This window comes from Odocoileus virginianus, chromosome 13, assembly GCF_023699985.2.
Source record: "Odocoileus virginianus isolate 20LAN1187 ecotype Illinois chromosome 13, Ovbor_1.2, whole genome shotgun sequence".
NCBI classification, from domain to species: Eukaryota; Metazoa; Chordata; class Mammalia; order Artiodactyla; family Cervidae; genus Odocoileus; species Odocoileus virginianus.
The window spans coordinates 35,381,487-35,404,595 of record NC_069686.1 but is presented as its reverse complement, the minus strand read 5'-3'; the positions used below and the strand labels follow the sequence as shown (position 1 = coordinate 35,404,595).

General features: G+C 39.1%; 1 protein-coding gene across 7 annotated transcripts in view; it reads right to left on the bottom strand.

Annotated features, from left to right (window-relative positions):
• Nucleotides 1–241: 241 nt before the first annotated feature.
• Nucleotides 242–23,109, bottom strand: part of CACNB4 (calcium voltage-gated channel auxiliary subunit beta 4) — a 261,708-nt gene continuing 238,840 nt past the window's right edge. For all 7 annotated transcript variants that reach the window (XM_070476202.1, XM_020900402.2, XM_020900404.2 and 4 more), the window contains 2 exons: nucleotides 9,374–9,559; nucleotides 242–6,326 (listed from right to left, as the gene is read on the bottom strand). In XM_070476202.1, coding sequence (XP_070332303.1) covers nucleotides 6,066–6,326; nucleotides 9,374–9,559 — 447 coding nt within the window. In that variant the 3' untranslated portion in view covers nucleotides 242–6,065. The remainder of the gene's footprint in view (nucleotides 6,327–9,373; nucleotides 9,560–23,109) is intronic.

Genomic DNA, 23,109 nt, shown 5'->3' with positions numbered 1-23,109 from the left:
CCTCCCACCAACCTTTCAAAAAAAACCTGGTAATGTTTCAAAATAGTATTCAGTATAAAACAAATGGAAGAATCCCTAAATACTTGTTGGGACATCTTTATTTATCATTTTGACTGTAGGCTGTGAAAAACAGAAAACATTTCAAACATGTCCACAATTCAGAGGAGCCCTGTGAGCTCACTGGATGTTACCTTTTGTAGTTGTTACTGAAGGAGAAGAAATAAGAACAGTAAATATAGTATGAGTCATCACAAAATAAAATTTAATGAGTTTTATAGAAGGGAATAAAGTAAAAGAAATTACATCCACAGATTGCAAGGCTCTGAAGTAAATTGCTGGAAAAGTATCAAGCAGCAAGTTAAAAAGATGGTAGATGAAATAAATCTGATAGAACTAAATCTATATACTTTTAAAAAATACAACTGCCAAATTTAACAGTGGATTTTGTTATAAGTTTGTGCTATAACAAATGTGCTTCTTTCTCCTCAACCTATTTTTATATTATTGGCAAAATATATATCTTTTATAATTTCGTACTGTACAATATATGTTTTTGCTACATTATTTTTCTACTGCTAATGCAGATTAGAAATAACAACATAGATTTATTTTGGCAATAAAATGCTTTCATTTTAATAATGTCCCAGAAAATATTGTAAGGCATGTGAAAAAGAGTATGCAACAATATAGCATTAATGATCCTGCATCTTTAAATACATCCCTTATACATACAGAATTCACACTGATTTCAGTTAAAGATGTGTGAAAGTGGCATGCAAGCAGAGCAAGAGTGGCCCCTACATATAAACATAGCCATTTGTTGAGAAATTTAAGTGTTCAGAACATAACCAAGAACACTTAGAAAGTATTTAAAAACTAGAGGCCAGCCACTTTTAGTTCCTAGATAGTCTTCACTTTTACGCTGTAATTCAAAGAGGAAGCATCAATGTATTCCCCAGACAGTCTAAATGTATTAGTAACATTTTCTACCATCTTTCTACAAACATTTTAAATACGTCAAAAGAAACAAAGGAAAATTTCCTATGTAACTATGACTCCCCCAAACTCATGACTATTCACTCTTATTTATATGTTTTCATGGTAAGTGAGAGTTACAGCCCTTAGTCAAGATTATCCGATGAAATATTATCTAGTCCTTTCAAATCATCTCTTAATTACACGAAGCATTTGGTATGAAACCATCCACAAGTAGAGAGAGAGTTGCTATATGAGGATGAGTTTCATTTGAGCAAGTTTAACAGAAGGAGAAACTTTTAAAAAGTAATTTTTGAATGCTGTAGCTCTGTTTGTCCATATAAACTGATTACTATTTGACTAACTTGACTGCAACAAAAGAGTTATCCTTGCTGTCTGACAACTATAATATTGAGTGCTTTGGTCATGATTATAATTTAAAAGAAGAGGACTTTTCTGTGCTCTGTCCTATAGACATAGCTTTAGTAAGTAACTTAACAATTATGGCATTAACAATATTTAAAGGTATAAGGAATTGAAGAAATAAATGTAATTATATAATTTTCTATCATGTTGTCATTCACAGTTATTCAAAGAATGAGTTTTATATAATTCATAAAGAAAAGAACGTGCAACAAGTGTTATGAAAGACAGAAATATAGGCAAAAATATAAAAGAAATAGAGGTACATTCCCATTTATTTGAAACATTCATATGAATTTGTTCCAATGGTCTGGGCTTCCAAGATGGCCAAGTGTATGCAGGAAAAGTCAAGGATCAACAAAATTTGAATTTACAAACCAGCTGCACTTAAACATCAGGTCTCTGAATCTGCTTTTAGAGTTTGATGATATAACAAATTACATAAAAAAGCAATTTCCTTGCAGTCTGTCTTGTATTCTATGAAATGTTTACCTTGCCTCTTGATAAACTGTGAACCAATTCAAAGAAGATTTCACTAACAGGGAAGAAATGAAAGGGTGACAAGCATTTGGCAACAATTTAAAATCCAAAGGGAAAGTACATTTTAACAATTTATTCATTTAGCTTTCCAGCAAGGTTAGCAGTAAGAGTAATAAATTCACTACTCATTGAAAAGTGTTTTTCTCTTTAAAGACAGATTGTCTTCTCTAGAGAAGAGGTAGTATAAATATCAATATATAGGGAAATTTCTATAGTGAACTGAAAGTTGTTCAGTCATGTCTGACTCTTTGTAACCTGAATTCTCCAGGCCAGAATACTGGAGTGGGTGACCATTCCCTTCTCCAGGGGATCTTCCCAACCCAGGGATAGAACCCAGGTCCCCCACATTGCAGGCGGATTCTCTACCAGCTGAGCCAACAGGGAAGCCCAAGAATACTGGAGTGGGCAGCCCATCCCTTCTCCAGCGGATCTGCCCGACCCAGGGGTCGAACTGGGGTCTCCTGCGTTGCAGGTGTATTCTTTACCAGCTGAACTTCTATAGTGGCATTCTGTTATTTTTATTTTTTACCCAATACCAAAATAAAATTGTGTAATTAAGGAAATACACTGGCATGCAAATTAGGGTTGCCTAGAAACATTCTTAACAGACATCCTGAGTCTCAGCAACATTTTATGATATGTTCATTCAAGGAGTTTAAATTTGCAAACCATCTTTTGGCATTGATTCCTTTTCTCCCTCCCTTTCACTGCCCTAGGTTCCTACCATGAATTTTAAGGCCCTCACAAAAAGACAAGTTCAAGTATGCAGGTATGAAAAGAGGTTAACATTCCAAAAATACACTTTGCAAACAACAATAATAATTAAAGTAATTAACAAATTATTCAAAGGGAACATATAATTTTCTTAGAATTTGTTTTATATTTAAAAAATTCATTTCATTAAGAACTAAGTGCAATGACATATTGTCACATAATTAAGACTCTCTTATTAGGAAAGACTATTGGTCTGAATTGTTAATTTCAATTTTCTTTCCAATAGAACTGTATAAAGATAAGAGAGAATTGTCAGTCATTGAAAAACATATCTAAGTGCTGCTTTAAATATTGGAGTAAACATCGCTGATAATAATACTGGAGTCACATTACAGCCTTGAGAATCAACATCAGGATTGACAAATTGCATTCCTTTTTTTCCAAGACTACATTTCCACATGGTCACACGAGTCTACATTGTTACATGTTCGCTGACTGAAATTACAGAATATGATTTACATATCCTGAAATTATATATGCTGAAAGTACAGAATACGTGGTTTATACTACAAGTTAATACAGCCTCAAAACGTTCTAAGACTTGTTTCTCCTCCTCATCATTTGCTATTGTTAAATGAAACCCATTAAAAACAAAGTATTTGTGGAATATGTATTTTCCAAAGGTGCTTGATGTGCTTGGCAAAAATAAAACTTTTCATTTAGTATGTGTCTGTATTTTAGTATCAGTTACACAATAAACTCTAAGGCTTAAGAAAAAAAAGGAAAATGCATATCCCTTATTCATTTGGAAAAGACAACTTATTAGAAAAGGAAGGGGAAAGAATGTGCCAAATCCAAGTAAAAATTTAAGCATATCCATCAAGAAAATATACATTATAACCCTTTCCAAGGTTGTTAGCTTTTGAATAAGAACGCAAAGCAAAACAGGTGTGGATGCTTGATGGTCAAGGAAAGACTGGTCTTGTGCACAGAATTGAATGGACCTCTCTTTTTATCAGCATGACATGGAAGACTCAGAAACTAGGCATTGAGAGGTCTTTAAAAATAAGAGATTTTTAAAAGTTGAAAGAATATGGTAATCTTGCTGACTAGGAAATATATGTAAATGCTGTTACAGCTACCTGCTGTAAAATGTAAATATCTTAAAGTAGTTAAATGACCAGATTGCTAATGCTACTACAGAAAAAGCTGAACAGCTGTCTAGTCTAAGTTTAAATACCTTGGTGCAGTCCTTGCAATTAAATACTTTTATGCGCACAAACAAGAAACCAGGAAAGCATATAGAAAAATGTTTTGGCTAATGTCTTCTTTCTCATGCAAATATGTGCTGTACATGTAATAAATATATTTGTTTGCTGGAAAATGCTCTTCTGTGCTCTAACAAAGTATTCAGTAATGGTAGGTTGTATGTTTATTAAAGCGCCTAGTGGATATAACTCTTTTAAATGTCTTAACTGAAAGTTTTGTAAGCTTCACTAGACGACAAAAGAACCTCACAAGCCAGTATCACATATTAACTTTAAGAATTCACTGAGCCCACATTTTTTAATTCTATCAAATATTTCAGATAACTCACATAACTATGGATATCCTCATTATCAGCTAAACAGGTTCATAATGGGGTATGCACAGTGAGCAACAGAAGGAGAGTGTATTGGAGGGGGTCAATAATGAGGTTCAAGATATAACTAATCAGGAGTAGGGAACCTATTTTCATGGTCAAGAAAATTATTTAACTGGTGCATGCTTTGAGAGCATAAACACTGAAAGGCTTGGATGGGGGGAAATAAGATAACAGAAAATGAATTATCATTGTTTTCCAAAAAAAAATAGACTTTATGATGTAGTAGTAGAAAATGATTTTTATGCCTGATCCTATGGGGGCTTTAGAAAAACAGACTCTTAGAAACAAAAGTCTTTTCCTAAAGACTTTTGTGTATTGTATAAAAGAGTCAATTTTAATAGTTTCATGGATCAGAGTGAATCTAAGGCTTCTTTGATCATATAAGACAGAAGATCAATTCCATACTTATAGCCACTGGAAAAACTGTGAAGACTTAATAGGTAAAGAAGAGTGTTCATTAGAAATAAGGCAGTTCAATCTTCAAATTCTTTATAATTATCTTCAATAAAAATGATATAATTTTAGTGAACAAATCTATTCTGAATCTAAAAATTTATTTTTTTTACTGCAAGCTTTTAAATTCATTTTCACAGTTTTTCAATTAGTCATTTTGTATAAACACAGCTTTCAATATCAAAATTCAATGTGTTCATGTAAAACAAAAAGCCTGTAGCATGATTATAAAGAATTTGATGAAGGGCTAGCACATTCAGACACTCAAAGGCAGAGACTGCGTGAAGCAATGGAAAGATATTCAATTATGCTGGTGGGAAACACAAACATATGTGTGGTCAGTGGGACAGATGAAATCTCAACCGGAAATGTTTAGCCTTGCACTCAGGAGGATCTGTGTTATCCTTAGAGTCTGACTTCAGATTCCTGGACGGATGTAGTTGTGCTCAGACTGATGAAAGAGGAAACAACACCCCATTTTCCATCTTGCATAACCAACTATGATTGGGCTTCTCTTTACTATCCTCTCTCACTGCTAAAGAAATGTTGAATTTCTTTGCCAACTTCAAACATGGTAACAGTTGTGACGAAACAAAAAAGCAGACTACTTTGAATACAACAGCTGTGCCAGAAAAGAAATAAAAAATATTAAAATCTGAGGAGACTAAAGAATTTTTGCATTAATTTGAGGTTTTTTTTTTGGCACTATCAATACATTTGATAAGTTAGAAAAGCCATTCTGGCAATGTTAACGCATATTAAAATGTTTATACATTCCAACTTTAAGTGTAAATTTAGCTTCCAGCAAATAAATACAACAGCTGGTTTTGACTTCTATTGGTATTTTGATTTTCTTATTAATTAGTTGCTTTTTTTTTCAGATTTTTAAATTGATTACAACATGCTCAAGTAGACTTTCTAGTCAATTCACCCAAATTCCAACAGGAATTGGTTTATAAATTGGTTCCAACTGGAACTGGTCATTTGGAATTTCCGGCATGGGAAATTATTTTATATGTGCCTTGATAAGTACCCTAAATTACAAATTGATGTGTCTAAATCTAATGAAGAAAACAAAAGGTACTGCTATGTAAATGTTGCACTTAAAAATATCTGTATGATTGGGCATCTAAGATCCATCTAGACTTAAGGGCATAATGTACATTTTTTTTTTGCCCCTTCTTAGCATCAATGACAGCAGCCCATAAGCACAGTCAGTACTGTGCTGTACTTGCCACGTTAAGATGACTGGTTGTATCCTAGCAGTGCTATGGCAAATTGTCAACAGATGAACTTTTTGTTTGTTTCTGCAGACTCAGAGCCTATGTCGAGAATCATGGCTATATCCCCCAGGCGATCCTCGGTTCCTATGAGGTTTGTAAGTGTCCTGGTATGAGTCAGGATAATCTTCTTCCACCAGAGGGTAATGATCTCGGCTATGCTGGGAACTGGAAGACAAGCGGTTCCTACTCTTCCGAGCCCTTTCATTGTGATAATTTTCATCAGAGGTCATTAGACTTCGTCTTTCAACTGGAGAGTTCTCTGTGGAGTGGTTGCTGTGCCTCAGACGCTGACTCTAAAAATATCAGATGGTTCACTGGTTAAATCACGTCTGCTTCGTTCATGTAGAACATGTAAATGTATGTACAACAGGAGGATCTGTACAATAAGATGCTAAATATTTGAGTTAATAAAACATTCTGATGTACAAATGGTCTGCTCGAAATATCTGGTCTGATGTATTTGGGACACAACATGCAAAGAGGTTAAAGTGCTGGTAGTTTGTGAATTTTAATTACGTAACACTGCATACTTATGCTTCCTATGAAAAATATAAAAGTGAAAGTTAACTGCTGAATGGAACTTAGTATATTTAGGAGAGCCTAATTATTCCACTTCTATTGCAAAAATGAGGATTATTTTCCTATTGGAAAATAAGTTAAAGTTCAGAATAGTATCGGCTATTTTTTCTTCCTCTCTTGAACTGATAAAAGCTTTCTCCTAAAGTCACACACTTCATCTTTATCTAGTTAAATGTTCCTTATACCTTTAAAAGATATTTTGGTAAAATTATGACTTGTACTGCCCATAAAATATTTGTTTCTACATCTTATATAAATGCAAGACTCAGCAACATTCTCTCCAAAGAAGTATACAGTAATTATGAAGCCAGCTAACTGATACATTTACAATTCTTGCTTCCTCCAACTGAAATGTCCTGGAAAAATAATCCTCAGAATATAAACTAAATTCCTCTGATAACATGAAATTAATATCTTCAGTCACTTATTTAAGTGCTCAGTAAACGCTGTTAACATTTTTTCTTCAAATCTCAGGGAAACATGTATCCGTAGCTGTGCCCACCTTTTCTGGGTAGGTCGCCTCAGTAAAGAAACAGGATACTGATGAAACCAAAGACCAAGATACATTTTCTCTAAAGGATAGTCACCTTCAGCGGGAAACTCATTCAACAGTCACAGCCTCTGCCTCTAGCTCCAAATAGGGGTCTAACAATTAAGTGCCCATGGTTACTAGGAGAACATGGCCCCAGGACAAAGGACACCATGTTAACTCAAGTGAAACTGGGGGAACCACTCTGGGTGGATGTCTGAGAGGTGCTAAGTCAGGAATGTTATATTCATAATCAAAGTACAACTCTTCATGTCTACCAACTTGTTAGGTGGAATCACATTGCTTCATTTATCCATTTCTCCTCCCACAGTGTACAGCTTGGAGCCAACCTTAACTGGTCAGTGGAAGTGCCACACTCAGATCAGCACGCAGGCAGTAAAACAAGGAAAGAAAGGGATCCAGCACCCACACATACACTGCATATTACAATAGGACGTATCCCAAGTTCATTTCCAGCCACAAAAGCTATTTATTTATGTGGTAGTTTTTCTTTTCTTACAAAGATGTAGCTTTGTAAAACAGTAATAGAATTATAATAACATTTCAGAGAGTGCCATTTATCTTAGAGTTTAACTCTACACGATCTACATTATGACTATTATTATAACCCATTAATGCAACACTAGTCATGATGTAAGAGAGCTCAATTGACAACCATTCCTCAGTCAGCTGGGGGTCTGGCCACATTCCCGCAGCTGCTTGGTATCATATAGATTCATATGACATATCATATGACATATCATGCATTCATATTCATATCAGATTCACTTCATATTGTAATGCCTCTGGCTCCCCACGTCTGGCCCTGAGCACAGCACCTGAACAGCGAGCCTCCTGATCCTGCATTCATCCCTCACTCCCCTAAAGGCCATAGGTGATGGCCAAGGTGGGCCGTGCTAACCCCTAAGAAAACTCAGAGATCTGTCACTATTTCCAACTGAGACAATTCTACTCTGCGCATTCTGTTTGCGTACGGACAGGCCCTGCAGCCTGGGGCAGGATTAGGTAAGACTGGTCATAATGTCCGTCTATCCCTCCTCACTTAGCTGATCCTGTGCCTGACAGTGCCACCACTGTCTAATCCTGAAGAAGTGACGTTGGAGAAGTGATGAATGGACCCCTGACTAGTAGGTAGTAAGTCCCTTAGAAGGGTTTAGACATAGGAGAGATGAGTTCATTTTTGGCCAGCACCAGCACCTGTGGGATCATAGTTCCCAGACCAGGAATCCAACTCTTGCCCCTTGCATTGGAAGTGCAGAGTCTTAACCACTGGACCACCAGTGTAAGCAGAGGAGGGATGAATTTAAGTAAAAGTCATTATAAATGAACAGAGTACAAAGTGCTAAGGAAAAGGCCACTCTCTGGGTAACTCTGTCCAGGATAGATCATGACGAGGTAATGCTTTCTGTGTGTGTTGTGTGTGCTTAGTCACTCAGTCGTGTCCGACTCTTTGCAACCCCATGGACTGCAGCCCGCCAGGCTACTCTGTCCATGGCAATACTCCAGGCAAGAACACTAGAGTGGTGGGATGTTTCGAGAGAACAGCATGTACATTATCTATAGTGAAACAGATCACCAGCCCAGGTGGGATGCATGAGACAAGTGCTCGGGCCTGGTGCACTGGGAAGACCCAGAGGAATCGGGTGGAGAGGGAGCTGGGAGGGGGGATCGGGATGGGGGATACATGTAACTCCATGGCTGATTCATGTCAATGTATGACACAACCCACTGCAATGTTGTGAAGTAATTAGCCTCCAACTAATAAAAATAAATGAAAAAAAAAAAAAAAGAATACTAGAGTGGGCTACCATGTCCTCCTCCAGGGGATCTTCCCAACACAGGGATCGAACCGAGGTCTCCTGCACTGCAGGCTGATTCTTGCCCACCTGAGCCACCAGGAAAGCCCAGTGCTTTCTGAGTGTGTGTAAAACAGTATATGTAACAGTGTAAAATATCTGTTAGAATGAATGCAGCCAAAAGATGTGAATCTGAAGAAGTTTTTTGCTAATACTTTATAGAAAATATATGAACCAAAGTGATTCGAGTGTGTAAAGAGTAAAATAGTCTACATGATTAGCTCCTACTTTAGATTTTTTGATATAGTAATGTACGTGGTTCTCTTTTCAGAGTGAGGACAATCCCAGTCTCCTTCTCCATTGAGTTTCCTATAGAGGCTTAAATGTAAGGTTGTAAAAGCACAAGTGACACTACCTGTAACCCAGAAATTGCTGTGGGATATGGCGAGAGTGCTGTTGAGCCCAAGTTCCTTCCAAGCAGTGGGGTCATGGGAGTGCTACTGGTCGTGTGGGTGGCACGCCAGTAGGCCTCAAGGTACTCTCCCAGGTGTTCACATGCATCCTCCAGCTGATTCTCATCTAGTATGACATCAAACATTTCCTGCAGATAAAAATAAAATCCATTTTATTTATATTTCAAATGTTAGGCCATGAAACCTGAAATTCTGCTTCATGCAGATAATACTGTTTCTAACGTCCAACAGCAAATATCAAATTTGAGGGGCTATACCAGCAGTTCCTAAAGTTAAAGTCAAGTGAAGAACTGCACAGTTGACCATGTACAAATTTGGACAATGACATAAAAATGGGAATGCTCATTAGATATCTGGATCTTTCATTATTTAGGGAAGGAAAAAAAAGATGAGGTACATAAAGAAGAGTTTTAAGTAGGATATAGTGAAAACACATATGTGTTCACATCTTTATCCATACATTCCTATAGATACTTACTGAATATTTACTTACTTCAGAATATGAGAGAAGCAAGTTAATGGCACTGAAAGAGGAGTTCTAAAAATGTTTCAGTAACAAATGTATCACAGGAATAAACATTTCATCTCGCAAATTAACTATGTTGGAGGAAATAACATTTACTTGGGTAATTTTTTTTAACATTATTTATTTGGCTGCATTGGGTCCTAGTTGTGGCCTCCCGGATCTTTTTTTTGGGTGCACAAACTCTAGTTGCGGTGCGTGGGCTCAGTAGTTGCTACATGCTGCCTTAGTTGCTCCCTGGCATGTGGGAACTTAGTTGCCCAACCAGGGATCGAACTCACATCCCGTGTACTGCAAAGCAGATTCTTAAGCACTGGTCCACCAGGGAAGTCCCTACTTGGGAATTTTTAGAATGTTTGTGAAATGATGTTATCTCTTTCATGATAAAACAACACGACAGGTAAAGAATTAATAGTAGAAAACCACAGCATAGTCTTTCTGCTACTAGAGGATAATTGTGTGAAATGGTTAAACAAGAATAAGAGCAAGGGATAACTGGTTACAGGGGTGGTGGTTAGGGAGTCAGCAATGGGTCACACAAGACGTGTCTGGTGTCCATGTTTCTGTCACTGAGGACTTGGTCCAACACCTGTTCTATAATCTGGAAGTTGTTCTTCTGCCCCGTAGGAGTAGAGTGGCCCCTCTGTCACTGCCGTGTGGTTGGGAACACAGAGAGAATATAACTGGGACACCAATTCTCTGAAGGGTCAGCCTCATGAAGATTAAATCCATTACACAGGTAAGTGAGAGTACACCCTTGACTTTCAGCAGCGGAATCCATACCTTGCCTGCTGCCCCACCTCCACAGCCCCCACTTGCTTTTACAAGCTCATTTTAGCCAAAGAAGGAGCTTCCAGTACTGGATTAAATACAGGGTTACTGCCTTCCACACTTGATGCTGCAGGTGGGTTGTCGGTTTACAGCAACTGGATGGCTCTGGGTTGGTGGGGGGTCAGCTGACTCACTCTCATCAGTATGAGGGCTCCCTGAAGCAGAAGTCACCATGGAAACAATCTCTCTCCCAACATTTACTCTTTGAATGTTTTCATCACATTGATCTTTACTGAACATTTTGACCCTAATTTGCGAGGCAGTGAGAAGTATTTAGCAACTAGGAAAGAATAAGGTGACTTCAGTCTAAGCCAACTGGTGTTTGAGAAGGTAGCCAGCTGAAGTTATGTAGAAACCTTTCCCCCACAAGAATGCTTATTAGTGGATTTCAGATGGGTTTTTGCGTATTTTATTCATTCATAAAATATTTACTTGATACCTATTCTGTGCTAGGCATTGTGAGTATACTGTGGCAAATAAAACAAACTTCACCCCTATGCTCAAGAAGCATTCACTCTGGGTAAGAGACAGGTATTAAAATCCATAATAGTCTACACCACATTGGGACTTTAATTCTGAAGGGCAGAGACTGAGCCACTGAATGTTCAGAACTTCAGCTTAAAGTTATGGATATAGAAGGAGGAGCAGAGAGATATGTGGAAGTCAAATTTATGAGGGAGGTGAAATTATGAGTAAGTCAAAGAATTCTATCTGTAGAGAGAAGAGAATAAAACAAAGAGCAGCAAAAGACACAGTGGAAGAAACCACACAGTCCACAGAGAACGAGAAAACGGCCAGGTCCACGGTGTCAGTCAACGTATATCCTTGTAATAAATCCTCTTCCCACTACTGCAAATCAAGGAGGTGTCTGTCTCTTGAAATCAAAAGCTCCTTCCCCTCACTAACCTAAACCATAAACGGTTACAAATGTAGACTCTGAGAAATGTCCCTAATGCTCTGATATACACATTGAATTCTCTGATGGCCTTGCTAATGCTAACTTGAATGGAACAAGAACAGCCTCCATCCCAGAGGGCGTGCACACACTTAGATGAGACAGGAAGAAGAAAGAGGAAGCTGGCCAGCACCAAGGACCGCTGTCAGCCACTCCAGGCTAAAATCGGCCACACAGTCTAGGCTGTATTTCATCTGGAGTCTGCTGTTTATATAGTGTTATTTATGTTAAATGTATAATTCAATTACATAAATCTCATTCTATAATATGGGCTCTCAACAACGTGTAGTCTCATGTACACACTGCTATATTTAAAATAAATAACCACCAAGGTCCTACTATATAGCACAGGGAACTGTGCTCAATGTTATGTGGCAGTCTAGATGGGAGGGAAGTTTGGCAGAGAATGGATATATATATACGTATGGCCAAGTCACTTTTCTGTCTGTGTGAAATTACCACAACATTGTTAATTGGTTATACTCCAATAGAAAATAAAAAGCTTTAAAAATACAAAAAAATTAAAATAAAAAATTTACAAAGCAAAACAAAAACAAACAAACAAAAAAAACCCCCAAAACCAAAGGGTAGTTTCAATAACTCTTGTCTGGAAAATTGTATGGACGGAGGAGCCTGGTAGGCTGCAGTCCATGGGGTCGCTAAGAGTCAGACACGACTGAGCGACTTCACTTTCCCTTTTCACTTTCATGCACTGGAGAAGGAAATGGCAACCCACTCCAGGGTTCTTGCCTGGAGAATCCCAGGGACGGGGGAGCCTGGTGGGCTGCCGTCTATGGGGTCGCAGAGAGTCAGACACGACTGAAGAGACTTAGCAGCAGCAGCAGCAGCAGTCTCAACAAGTCATTTTCTTGTTTTCATAAAGTCTCAAGTTAATGAACCATCCAGAGACACTTGGACTAAGGGTTCTAATTATCACAGACAGGACTGTAAAGCCCAGAGAGGGTAAAATGTGGTAAGGAGCACCCACTGCAAAGCATTATTTGAATTGGATTTCTATTTTCCTGGCTATTCCACATGTTATTAATACACTGTCGTGGCTGCAGACAGAATTAAACATACACTTAATTACAAGTAGTTTAATAAAGCGCTGTCCTTTGCCAATGGATAGAATTTGTATACATCAGCATATGGTTGTTTGCTAAAGTCTCACTCATTTCTAGGAAACTAAGCTTTTGCACTGCTAAAAGGACAGCTATATGATGGAAGATGATTTGAAATTGCTTTTAGGCTTTCAAAAGCACAGAGCAAAGCACATTTCAGCTTTTGAATGAATACTGACATATGCAGCTTATTTCCAACTAAGAGGAATCTCACAGCCTGGCTATCGGTGACAATTTTTCCTCTCAACTGTTTAGGAAATAACACAGCTGATTACACCAGAGTGTTACAAAATGAGGATAAGGCAAGAAAAAAGATTTTTAATTATACAAAGAGAAATTCAAAGAAAAGCAGACGAATGAATTATGCAAACCAGCTCTGCCAATGTTTCATAAGTTTAAAGGTTCAAGTGCAGTTAGCTCTTCACTGTGTAATACGTGAGGCCTCCAGCATGGGATATGGATGCAGAGAGCTATCTAATCAGAAGAGGGTGTGGGTAATGTGACAGTCCCAGGCAGTGAGGGGTTACCCACTCGGTGACACCATGCCCTTGAGACTGCTGTAGATAGGGGTAACACTGAGCTGTTTTCAAAGTACCGACACGGCACGCGCCTCTGACATTCTGTGATGAGATATTTTCTTCAGCTGAGCCGGGCAGAAATAATGCGGCTGCCAAAGTAAATAAGGAGTGAACAGAAGAGTCAAAACAAATCACCAGAAAACCAGGCAAAGGAGGTCCCTTTTCTGGATAACCTTTTTCAGAAAAATGAAAAAACTGAAGCATGACAAATAACGAGTGAAAAACATGCCTCTAGCTTATCCAGTGGTCCAGAAGACAAAAATGGCAGGAAATAAAGGGAGAAAGATTGAAGTTGAATATAATAGGAATGAAGAAAGTCTGCAATAGCTTTTCAAAAAAATTTAAGTATGTAAAGATCTGTCTAGTTCTTCATTCACGGATTATCACATACTTGCCCAAAGAAGGTATCTGAATCAGAGCAACCAGCCGTCCCGGTTTGCCTGGGACTGAGTACTTCTGGGAAGCTGGGCCTCTGAGTGTGCAAATCTGCAAAACTGGGGAGAATCAGAAGGTAGGTCACACCGGTCTTCAGAAAAGATGGAGTACTTTTCAGTTACTACACTGACGATTGGAACAGGTTCCATTTCTTTCTTTCATAATACATTCTCTTGGGAGGGAGGATATAGAGAGGGAATGGGCAAGTCTTTATGACTGTGAAATACATACTTTCTAGCAAAAAGGGCGGAGAAGGCAATGGCACCCCACTCTAGGACTCTTGCCTGGAAAATCCCATGGATGGAGGAGCCCGGTAGGCTGCAGTCGATGGGGTCGCTAAGAGTCGGGCACAACTGAGCGACTTCACTTTCACTTTTCACTTTCATGTGTTGGAGAAGGAAATGGCAACCGACTCCAGTGTTCTTGCCTGGAGAATCCCAGGGACGGTGGAGCCTGGTGGGCTGGCATCTATGGGGTCGCACAGAGTCGGACACAACTGAACCAACTTAGCAGCAGCAGCAGCAGCAAAAAGGGAGAGTCTCATTAAAGCAAACATAATTTCTAACATGTTTTATCTAGGAGTTGCTATTAAATGTTTTAAAATAAAAAGTTTATAAAACTTAGAAATGAACGCTCCAGTTGAATCTTAACTTTTTTGTTAAGTTGGTACATTACTAAGTAGCCAGGGAATTAAATATATATAAATTCTCCCATGGTATATGCACTGCTTTCATTTATTTGTTGTGCAGAGAGAGACCCTCACATGGGGCATCTTTCCTAGTTCTAAGTGGAAAAAAGAAATAATAGGGGTGAACATAGTTTTGCTTCTTTGTTATTGGAATATAGAGATCTTTAATTTGCCACCATGCAAAAAAATGACTGGCAAGCACTATTCAGTGAAATGAAACGGCTGAATGGCAAATAGGCAATGCTAATTATAAAATAACCAGCCAATGTTTCTTTCATATCAGAATTGCATTCTTTATATTATTAAAGCTTTGAATTCCTGAGTACTCAACTCACTGGTCAACTAGTGATAGGAAACTCTAAGTTAAAGGGATTTTGAAAGATTTAGGAGTACTTTGGGGGATAAAGGAAAGCCTACCAATATCATGTGGCTCCAACAGTTTTAGTTTCAGGCACAGTTTCCACTTTAATGAGCCAAAGCGGAAAGACAATCATAATTCCTACCACTGATCTGTGGGGAAAGCATGAAGGAGAAGAATACAGTGACTTTGATCCTTTTTAGTTCCTCTCTTTTAATGATCTATGACTTTCATTCTGAACCCAAACACATTTTCCTCACCACACCCATCCAAACTGTTCATTTTTTTTTTTAAGATGGTTCTGCTTTTTATTTATTTTATTTATGTATTGGCTCTGCTGCCCAGCTTCAGTTCAGTTCAGTCTAGCCACTCAGTCATGTCCAACTCTTTGTGACCCCATGGACTGCACCACGCCAGGTCTCCCTGTTCATCACCAACTCCTGGAGCTTGCTCAAACTCATGTCCATTGAGTCAGTGATGCCATCCAACCATCTCATCCTCTGTCGTCCCCTTCTCCTCCCACCTTCAATCCTTCCCAGCATCAGGGTCTTTTCCAATGAGTCACTTCTTCATATCAGGTGGCCAAATTATTGGCGTTTCAGCTTCAGTATCAGTCCTTCCAATGAATATCCTGGACTGATTTTCTTAAGGATTGACTGGTTGGATCTCCTTGCAGTCCAAGGGATTCTCAAGAGTCTTCTCTAACACCATAGTTCAAAAGCATCAGTTCTTCGGTGCTCAGCTTTCTTTATAGTCCAACTCTCACATCCATACATGACCACTGGAAAAACCATAGCTTTGACTAGATGGACCTTTGTTGGCAAAGTAATGTCTCTGCTTTTTAATATACTAAGTTTGTCATAGCTTTTCTTTCAAGGAGCAAGCGTCTTTTAATTTCATGGCTGCAGTCACAGTCTGCAGTGATTTTGGAGCCCAAGAAAATAAAGTCTGTCACTATTTCCATTGTTTCCCCATCTATTTGCCTTGAAGGGATGGGACCAGATGCCATGATCTTAGTTTTTTGAATGTTGAGTTTCAAGCCAACTTTTTCACTCTCCTCTTTTATTTTCATCAAGAGGCTCTTTAGTTCTTCTTCGCTTTCTACCATAAGGGTGGTGTCATCTGCATATCTGAGGTTATTGATACAGGATCCTAGTTCCCTGACAAGGGATTAGATTCAAGGCCACAACTGTGAAAAACTCTAAGTCCTAACAACTGGACTGCCAAGGAACTCCATCCTGTCCATTTTTCTCTTCAAATTTATTTATTTTTAATTGGAGGATTGCTTTACAATATTATGTTGGTGTCTGAAATATATCAACATGAATCAGCCATAGGTATACAACATACAGCCCTTCCCTCTTGAGACTCCCTCCCAATCCCCACCCCCCATCCTGTCCATTCTTAATCTTCAAAGGTTTTAACAACATTTATCAGTGCTACTGTCTGCAGAAAAGGCACCTGGGGTTTTTGTTGAGTCCATATTAACCCAATACTTTAAATCATAGTACTGAAGGGAGTGAACTGTCCCTAACTTGGTAGATCCAAGTTGGGTGACTGAAATTCCTGCAACAAGAGTAGTCTCCTTGGGACTGAGAGAAACTAGATCCTGTGTGGCCTTGTTTCATGAAGGAAACATCTGAAATTGATTAGTCACGTTTTCAAAAGTCATGTTGTGAATTACTTTCTGTACTTGTACAGAATCTAGAGGCTCTGTACTAATGAATGCACCTACAGGGATGGTGCTTCAGGTAGGAGAATCCACATGATTGTAAGTAATTTAAAGAAAATTACTGGAATAGGGCAGTGGAAAATTACTACTGTGATAGCAATTTCTACTGTCATAGGATCCTGGGTGCTAACATTCACTTCAGAGTTCCTGTGTTTAATAGAGTAAATCTGAGTACATTCAGTAATGGAAAATAAAGGGTAAGAGACGAGAATGACCATGGCTATTGTAATGTTGGAAGTTTGCAAGTCTCTGTGGAGGAGACATGCTTCCCTCTTGCAGAGAGAGTGATGATTGTCATTTTACATGCACTGAAAAATTACAGAGCTCAAAGAATCAGGGTCAGCTTTTGGTAACACAAGTCATCTTGTAGCTAAGCAGGATTAAAGGATTACATTTCATTTATATATTCAATTGTCTGCCTATCTGCTTTTCTCACCATGCATTATGTAACTGAATACCATAGTACTGGGGCAACTTGAACTTTGCACTTCTTAAATGTACTATTTCAACTTCTTTGAAAAGGAAAAGGGTATCTGGTGCAAGTAAAATGAAATATACACTATAGTGTATAAATGTATAATCCAAATGGAAATTCAGGCTGGTCATATAAAAACACACATTTAAAACGGGCTTGCGGGTCCTTGTCTCTAAATACCCTTTTCTGTCTGCATCTCACCTTTTCTTCTGTGAATTTAGAGGAAGCAATGAAAGAAAGTCTTCCTTCTTCCAGAGTAGAAGTATTCAGTAGCCCATCCTTTCAGCTCACCTTTCTGTTTGTGGCAGATCAAAAATGGCCACAGGTTCTTTAACACTCTCTACGTGGAGATGTAGGGTTTATGTCCTGTCTCCTTGAATCTGAGCAGCCTCTAGATTCCTTTGACTAGCAGAACACTGTGGAAGTGATGCTGTGCCAATAAACCCAATATCTAAGTTTAAGGGGTTGGAATATTTGCTCTTGGAGCCCTGGGAGCTGCCACATAAGATGCTCACATTCTTGATGGAAAGGGACTAGGTCAGTCACCAGCTGTGTACCACTAAGTGGTCGTCATTTGAAGTCACTAAATTTTGGGGAAGTTCACTGCACAGAAATAGATAGCCAGAACCTTGTTCTGAAACAAGGGTGGCAACTTTGGTGGGCTGGCTACCTTGGGCCTGCCTCCTACTTCTATAAACAAAGTTTGATTGGAACACTCACATTCAATTACATACTATGTGTGGCTACTTTCCTGCCCCCAAGGCAGAGTTGAGTAGTTATGTGAAGACCACATGGTCCACAAAGCCTAAAATATTTACTCTTTGGCACTTCACTGGAAATGTTTGCTGATCCCATTCTTAGAAGAAGTCTCATTCATGAAATCCATGATTCTCTCTGCAGGAACATATATATATATATAATTATATAATCATTATCTAGTGATATAATGATATATTTATATGATATGATATATATTATATCATATATAGTAACCTATCTGTTGCCATTCAGTCTCTAAAGTCTTGTCAGATGAGAAGACGGAGATCTTATGCTGACTTGGCAAAGATATACGACCTCTGGAAAGTCAGTTCATCTCTCCTGGTCTCAGTTCTCTCATCTGCTAAATGATCAGTCTTCCCCTAGAATTGTTCCATGAAACATTATATCCACAGGATGCTCTGTGGAAAAATGGTTCTATAGTTGAAATTTAGGAGAAGCAATGTGCACTATCCTAATGGAGCTATAAAATATCTATTAGCATATTAAAGCTTTTGCAGTAAAGAGAACAGTCTACGTTTGTTTACATGAATGTTGTCTCAAACATTTTTGGTACCAAAGTGCTTTCTACCTATTGGCACTGCATAGAACCCATACTGGGAAGAACACATGCCAGGAAATACTACACCAGGTGCTTTTCAAGGTCCCTTTTTTCTTCAACAGTCCCTGAGTTCATTTTTCTAGGTACAGAGAGTTAATGCTTTCAGTACTTTTTTAGACTTCCCTTTCTAAAGACTGCTGTCTGTAATTTCTTAGCATTGCGAGACTCCGCTAGTGCAATTTGCTGACTTTTCAGATTGGAGATGCAGTGGCCAATTAAGGAAGTTGCAAATTCTCCTAGAGGAACTAAAATGACACAGTGATCACCCATCTTTGGATGACAATGATAATTACAGTCTTGAAGTAAAGTAGGGAAAATGCAGATACATTTTGAGATTACTACTAGTTTTTATAATCTGAAGATTTTCTCAAAAATTCCAAAATGAGTATACAATTCCTTCTTAGTATTACAAATGCTATTCAAATAATACCGAATGAACATGTTTAACAATGTGAATACAGAGTGTATACAGAAAATTAACTACAAAGTAACCTTGCTTATCCAGACTACTTGTTTAGAATTCCAGGTTATTGAACCAGTTATATAAAACAAGAAAGTGTTTATCCTGCTGAAATAACAACAGGGTAAAGCTGCCTTCCCAGTGCATCAGGATGTTGGAGATTCCTGACATAAGGACACATCATAAGGCTGCTCACAGTATTATCTGCATTGAAGTCCACTATCTTCTCTTGGTTCCAGTTATTTCAGATGTAATATGTTGTACTCACACACAACTACTCAACTATCAACCCTCTCAGCAGCTAAAATATATCAATATTAATAAGACAAATTATTTTTCTCTAGTAATTACTAGAGATAAATGTTAATAAACACATTCTGTAAAAAGATCAAATTCAAAAGGAACAAGTTTAGTTCACCTGAAATGCATCTCAAGGAATCACATACTGAGACTTCTTATAACATCATTAACCAAAATGCGTGTAGATATTCCTCTAAACCAGTGTTTCTCAACAGGGAGTGATGGCTTTCCCTATCTATGAAGATATTTTCAGTTGCCACAACTCAGTAGTTGTTACTGGCCAGAGATGATGCAAAACATCCTACTATGCACAGGACAGGTCCCTATAACAAAAAATTATCCAACACACAACATGGAGCAACCCTGATCTAAATTGTTCTTTTTTTCAAACTTCAAACTTTTTATTTTGTACTGGGGTATAGCCAATTAATAATATTGTGATTATTGTTGTTGTTCAGTTGCTCAGTCGTGTTGGACTCTTCACAATCCATGGACTGCAGTATGCCAGGCTTCCCTGTCCTTCACCATCTCTCAGAGCTTGCTCAAACTCATGTCCATTGAGTTGGTGATGCCATCCAACCATCTCATCCTCTGTCATCCCTTTCTCCTCCTGTCATCAATCTTTCCTAGCATCAAGGTCTTTTCCAATGAGTCAGCTCTTCCCATCAGGTGGCCAAAGTATTGGAGCTTCAGCATCAGTCCTTCTGATGAATATTCAGGAATGATTTCCTTTAGGATTTACTGGTTTGATCTCTTTTGAGTCCAAGGGACTCTTAAGAGTCTTCTCCAAGACTCTTGTTATGATAGTTTCAGGTAAATAGCAAAGGGACTTAGTCATACATATACATGTATCCATTCTTCCTCAAAACCCCTTCCCATCCAGGCTGCCATATAACATTGAGTAGAATTCCATGTGCTATACAGTAGGTCCTTGTTGTTTATCCATTTTGAACATAGCAGTGTGTACATGAACTGCCCTTTTAAACTAAAAAAGATCTATGAAGTAATATCTGCAAGAATATTTATGACCTAACAGACTGTTTGCCAACTGCTGACTCAACCAACTGGAATCTTATTAGACTACATGCTTTTTGAAGGCAGGAATGTGCCTTTGTTTCCTCAGCATCTAGCAAGGTAATAGGTCTAATGCTTAAACAATGGCATTTAGTTCTCACCAAGAGGGTTGATCTTAGGTGATGAGAAATGACGTATTTCCTACCATATCAGTAAAAAGGATGTCACAGTCATCAGCAATTGCAGCCTCCCTTATGAGCTGGTGAGCCTTAAAGGCATTTTAAGAAGGAAAAGGATACCAGTCACAGACAGGCAGCCACTCCCTACAGTGAGCCCTAGGGGAGCTCAGGATGTAAAAAAACAGCATACTGGCCGCAGATAGCTGAGATGCACATAAAAGGAATGATTTCACCAAGCCCAGACTCTTGCACCTTCCCATTCATATAAAAGTGCTAAATTCCTTAACTTGAGATATCTGTTTTTCTTTCATTAACAATAGTCCTTTGATGTACGACTACCTACCCTTTGTTGCAAAACTTCTATTTAACCTGGCTCCTCTCTCACCTCCTCAGAGCAGATCTCTCAGGGTTACTTGAGATGCTGTCTCTTGGGCTTATAGTCCTAAAAATTCCCACCAAATAAAATGTAACCTTCCACTTTTAGGTTGTGAATATTTTTTAAGTCGATAGTGAGCTACACAGAATTGAGATGAATAAATCTTTGAATTTGTCTGATTTAACTATATAGAGGCATGGATACCATGTCCTGAGATGTGTGCACATGTTATTCCATGAAACATCTTAATGATGTTTTGAAGCAATAAGCATGTTACTTGACTTGACATATCTTCTGTTTAATTTTATACTCTTCTCTTCCCTGGGCTCTACAACCCTCATGATCTCCATAACATGTTTATGCTGATCACATCCAAACTCTAGGTAGAATCAGAGTGTCAAAATAAGAGGAGGGATGTCAGAGGCCACAGCCTTTGGTTTTCACCAGAGGAGATTCCTTCCACAACACCTGACATCAGGTCCCAGGTCCCACTCCATTCCCACCCCTACCTCCAACTGAATGCAATTAAAGACAGGCTATCTACTTAGACAGCCATTGTGGAATGCCTTCCTCCTTTTGGGTAAGTCTGATCACTGTGCCAAATGAAATCAGACAGGCCCAACTGCTCTCAAGTCCACCCAGATCTGCTCCTCAAACTCTACAGATCTTAGCAACACGTCTGGGAATTCCTGGAAGCAGTGCCGCTCTCATAGTGTGAACTCAGACATGGTCAATGAGATCTGAGGTATTTAATTGGCATCTTTCCTTTTGTTCTTTCCCCTCTTCATTTTCCACCATTCAAGCAGGTGGCAGGGTCTGTGCTTCCTTGTCTGCTGAGCAAAGCGGTGTTTGTTACAGGAAATTGCCTGCTCTCTATTTCCCCTTCTGGATTTTGTGTCCTTAAAGCCTAAACTGGTTGGAAACATTTTGTGCTAACTGCCTCTGGAAACAAAAGAAGGTGGGGGTGCTTTTAGATACAACAAAAGCAAAGAAGAAGTTCCTTTAATAGCAATAAGGGGTGGGGGGCAGGGATACTGACAGAGAAGGGAGCTCTCTTGCCAATGCCTCAGAGAGGAGGGGCTATGTGTCTCCCTTCCTTGCCAAAGACCCCCTGTTCCCAATAAGGTCTGATGCAACACAGCATCCATTCTTTTTCTAAGATATTTATTTGGCTGCACCGGGTCTTAGTTTCGAAATGCAGGATCTTTAGTTGAGGCATACACACTCTTAGTTAAGGTATGTGGGATCCAGCTCACTGACAAGGGATTGAACCTGGGCTGCCTGCATCTCAAACTCAGAAGCTTAGCCACTGGACCACCAGGTAAGTCCCACAGCACCCATTCTTAAGGACCATGTGGATTTGGTCAATGAATTGGTTTTCTGAATTGGAGCCCCTCCCCTCACTCTCTCAACTTTCTTGCCAACCCCACCCTTACCACTTGGGAGTCCTTGTTCTGCTCTTGGTTAGGGTAAAAGCAGCTGCAAGCATGGATAAGCATCCTGCCTGCCCAAGTGGGCTAGGGGTCAAAGTGAAAAATGTGCTGTTTCTCACACAGCAAACTTGAGGGCCAGAAATCCATCCACACAACACAGCTATGTGTCCTAGTGGAGCAGAACAGTGAACAGAGCTTTGGAATCAGACATATCCAGGGTTGAGTCTTGGGGCTCACTTATTTTTTAATTTATATTGGAGCACAACTAATTGTTACTTCCAATAAATTTCTTAATGGGGACTTAGCTTTCTCCTGGAGAAACTAAGAATAGTGTTATTTACTCTGGCATCACAGAGGTGTACACCCCGATTCCCCTGGAGTGAGGACCTGCTGTGATGAGAGCAGGCAGCAGACAGCCTTGCGTTGCTGTGTGTTCAGGATCCACCAGGTATTCAAGCAAGGCCATGCTTTCCGTGGGCTGCTCCGAGGCATTGCCTAAGCATGGGGACTAGAGCCAGACAGAACATTTCTGCCCAAAATGAGGATCCTCTAGTACTCTGGGAATCCCCAGCTCCTAGGGGGAGACTTTCTCAAGACTCCAACACAGTTTGAGGCTCCTCCTCCCCACTTTTTCCTTCCTCCTTTCCTTTCACTGAGTCAGAACTGCATCAGATCTGGAGGCTCTCCTTCCAGTTATGCTTCTGTCCCCCCACCTTTTTTGTCTCATAGACATTTGTTGTTGTTCAGTTGCTCAGTCATGTCCAAATCTTTGCAACTGCATGGACTGCAGCAAGCCAGGCTTCCCTGTCCTTCACTATCTCTGAGTTTGTTTAAACTCATGT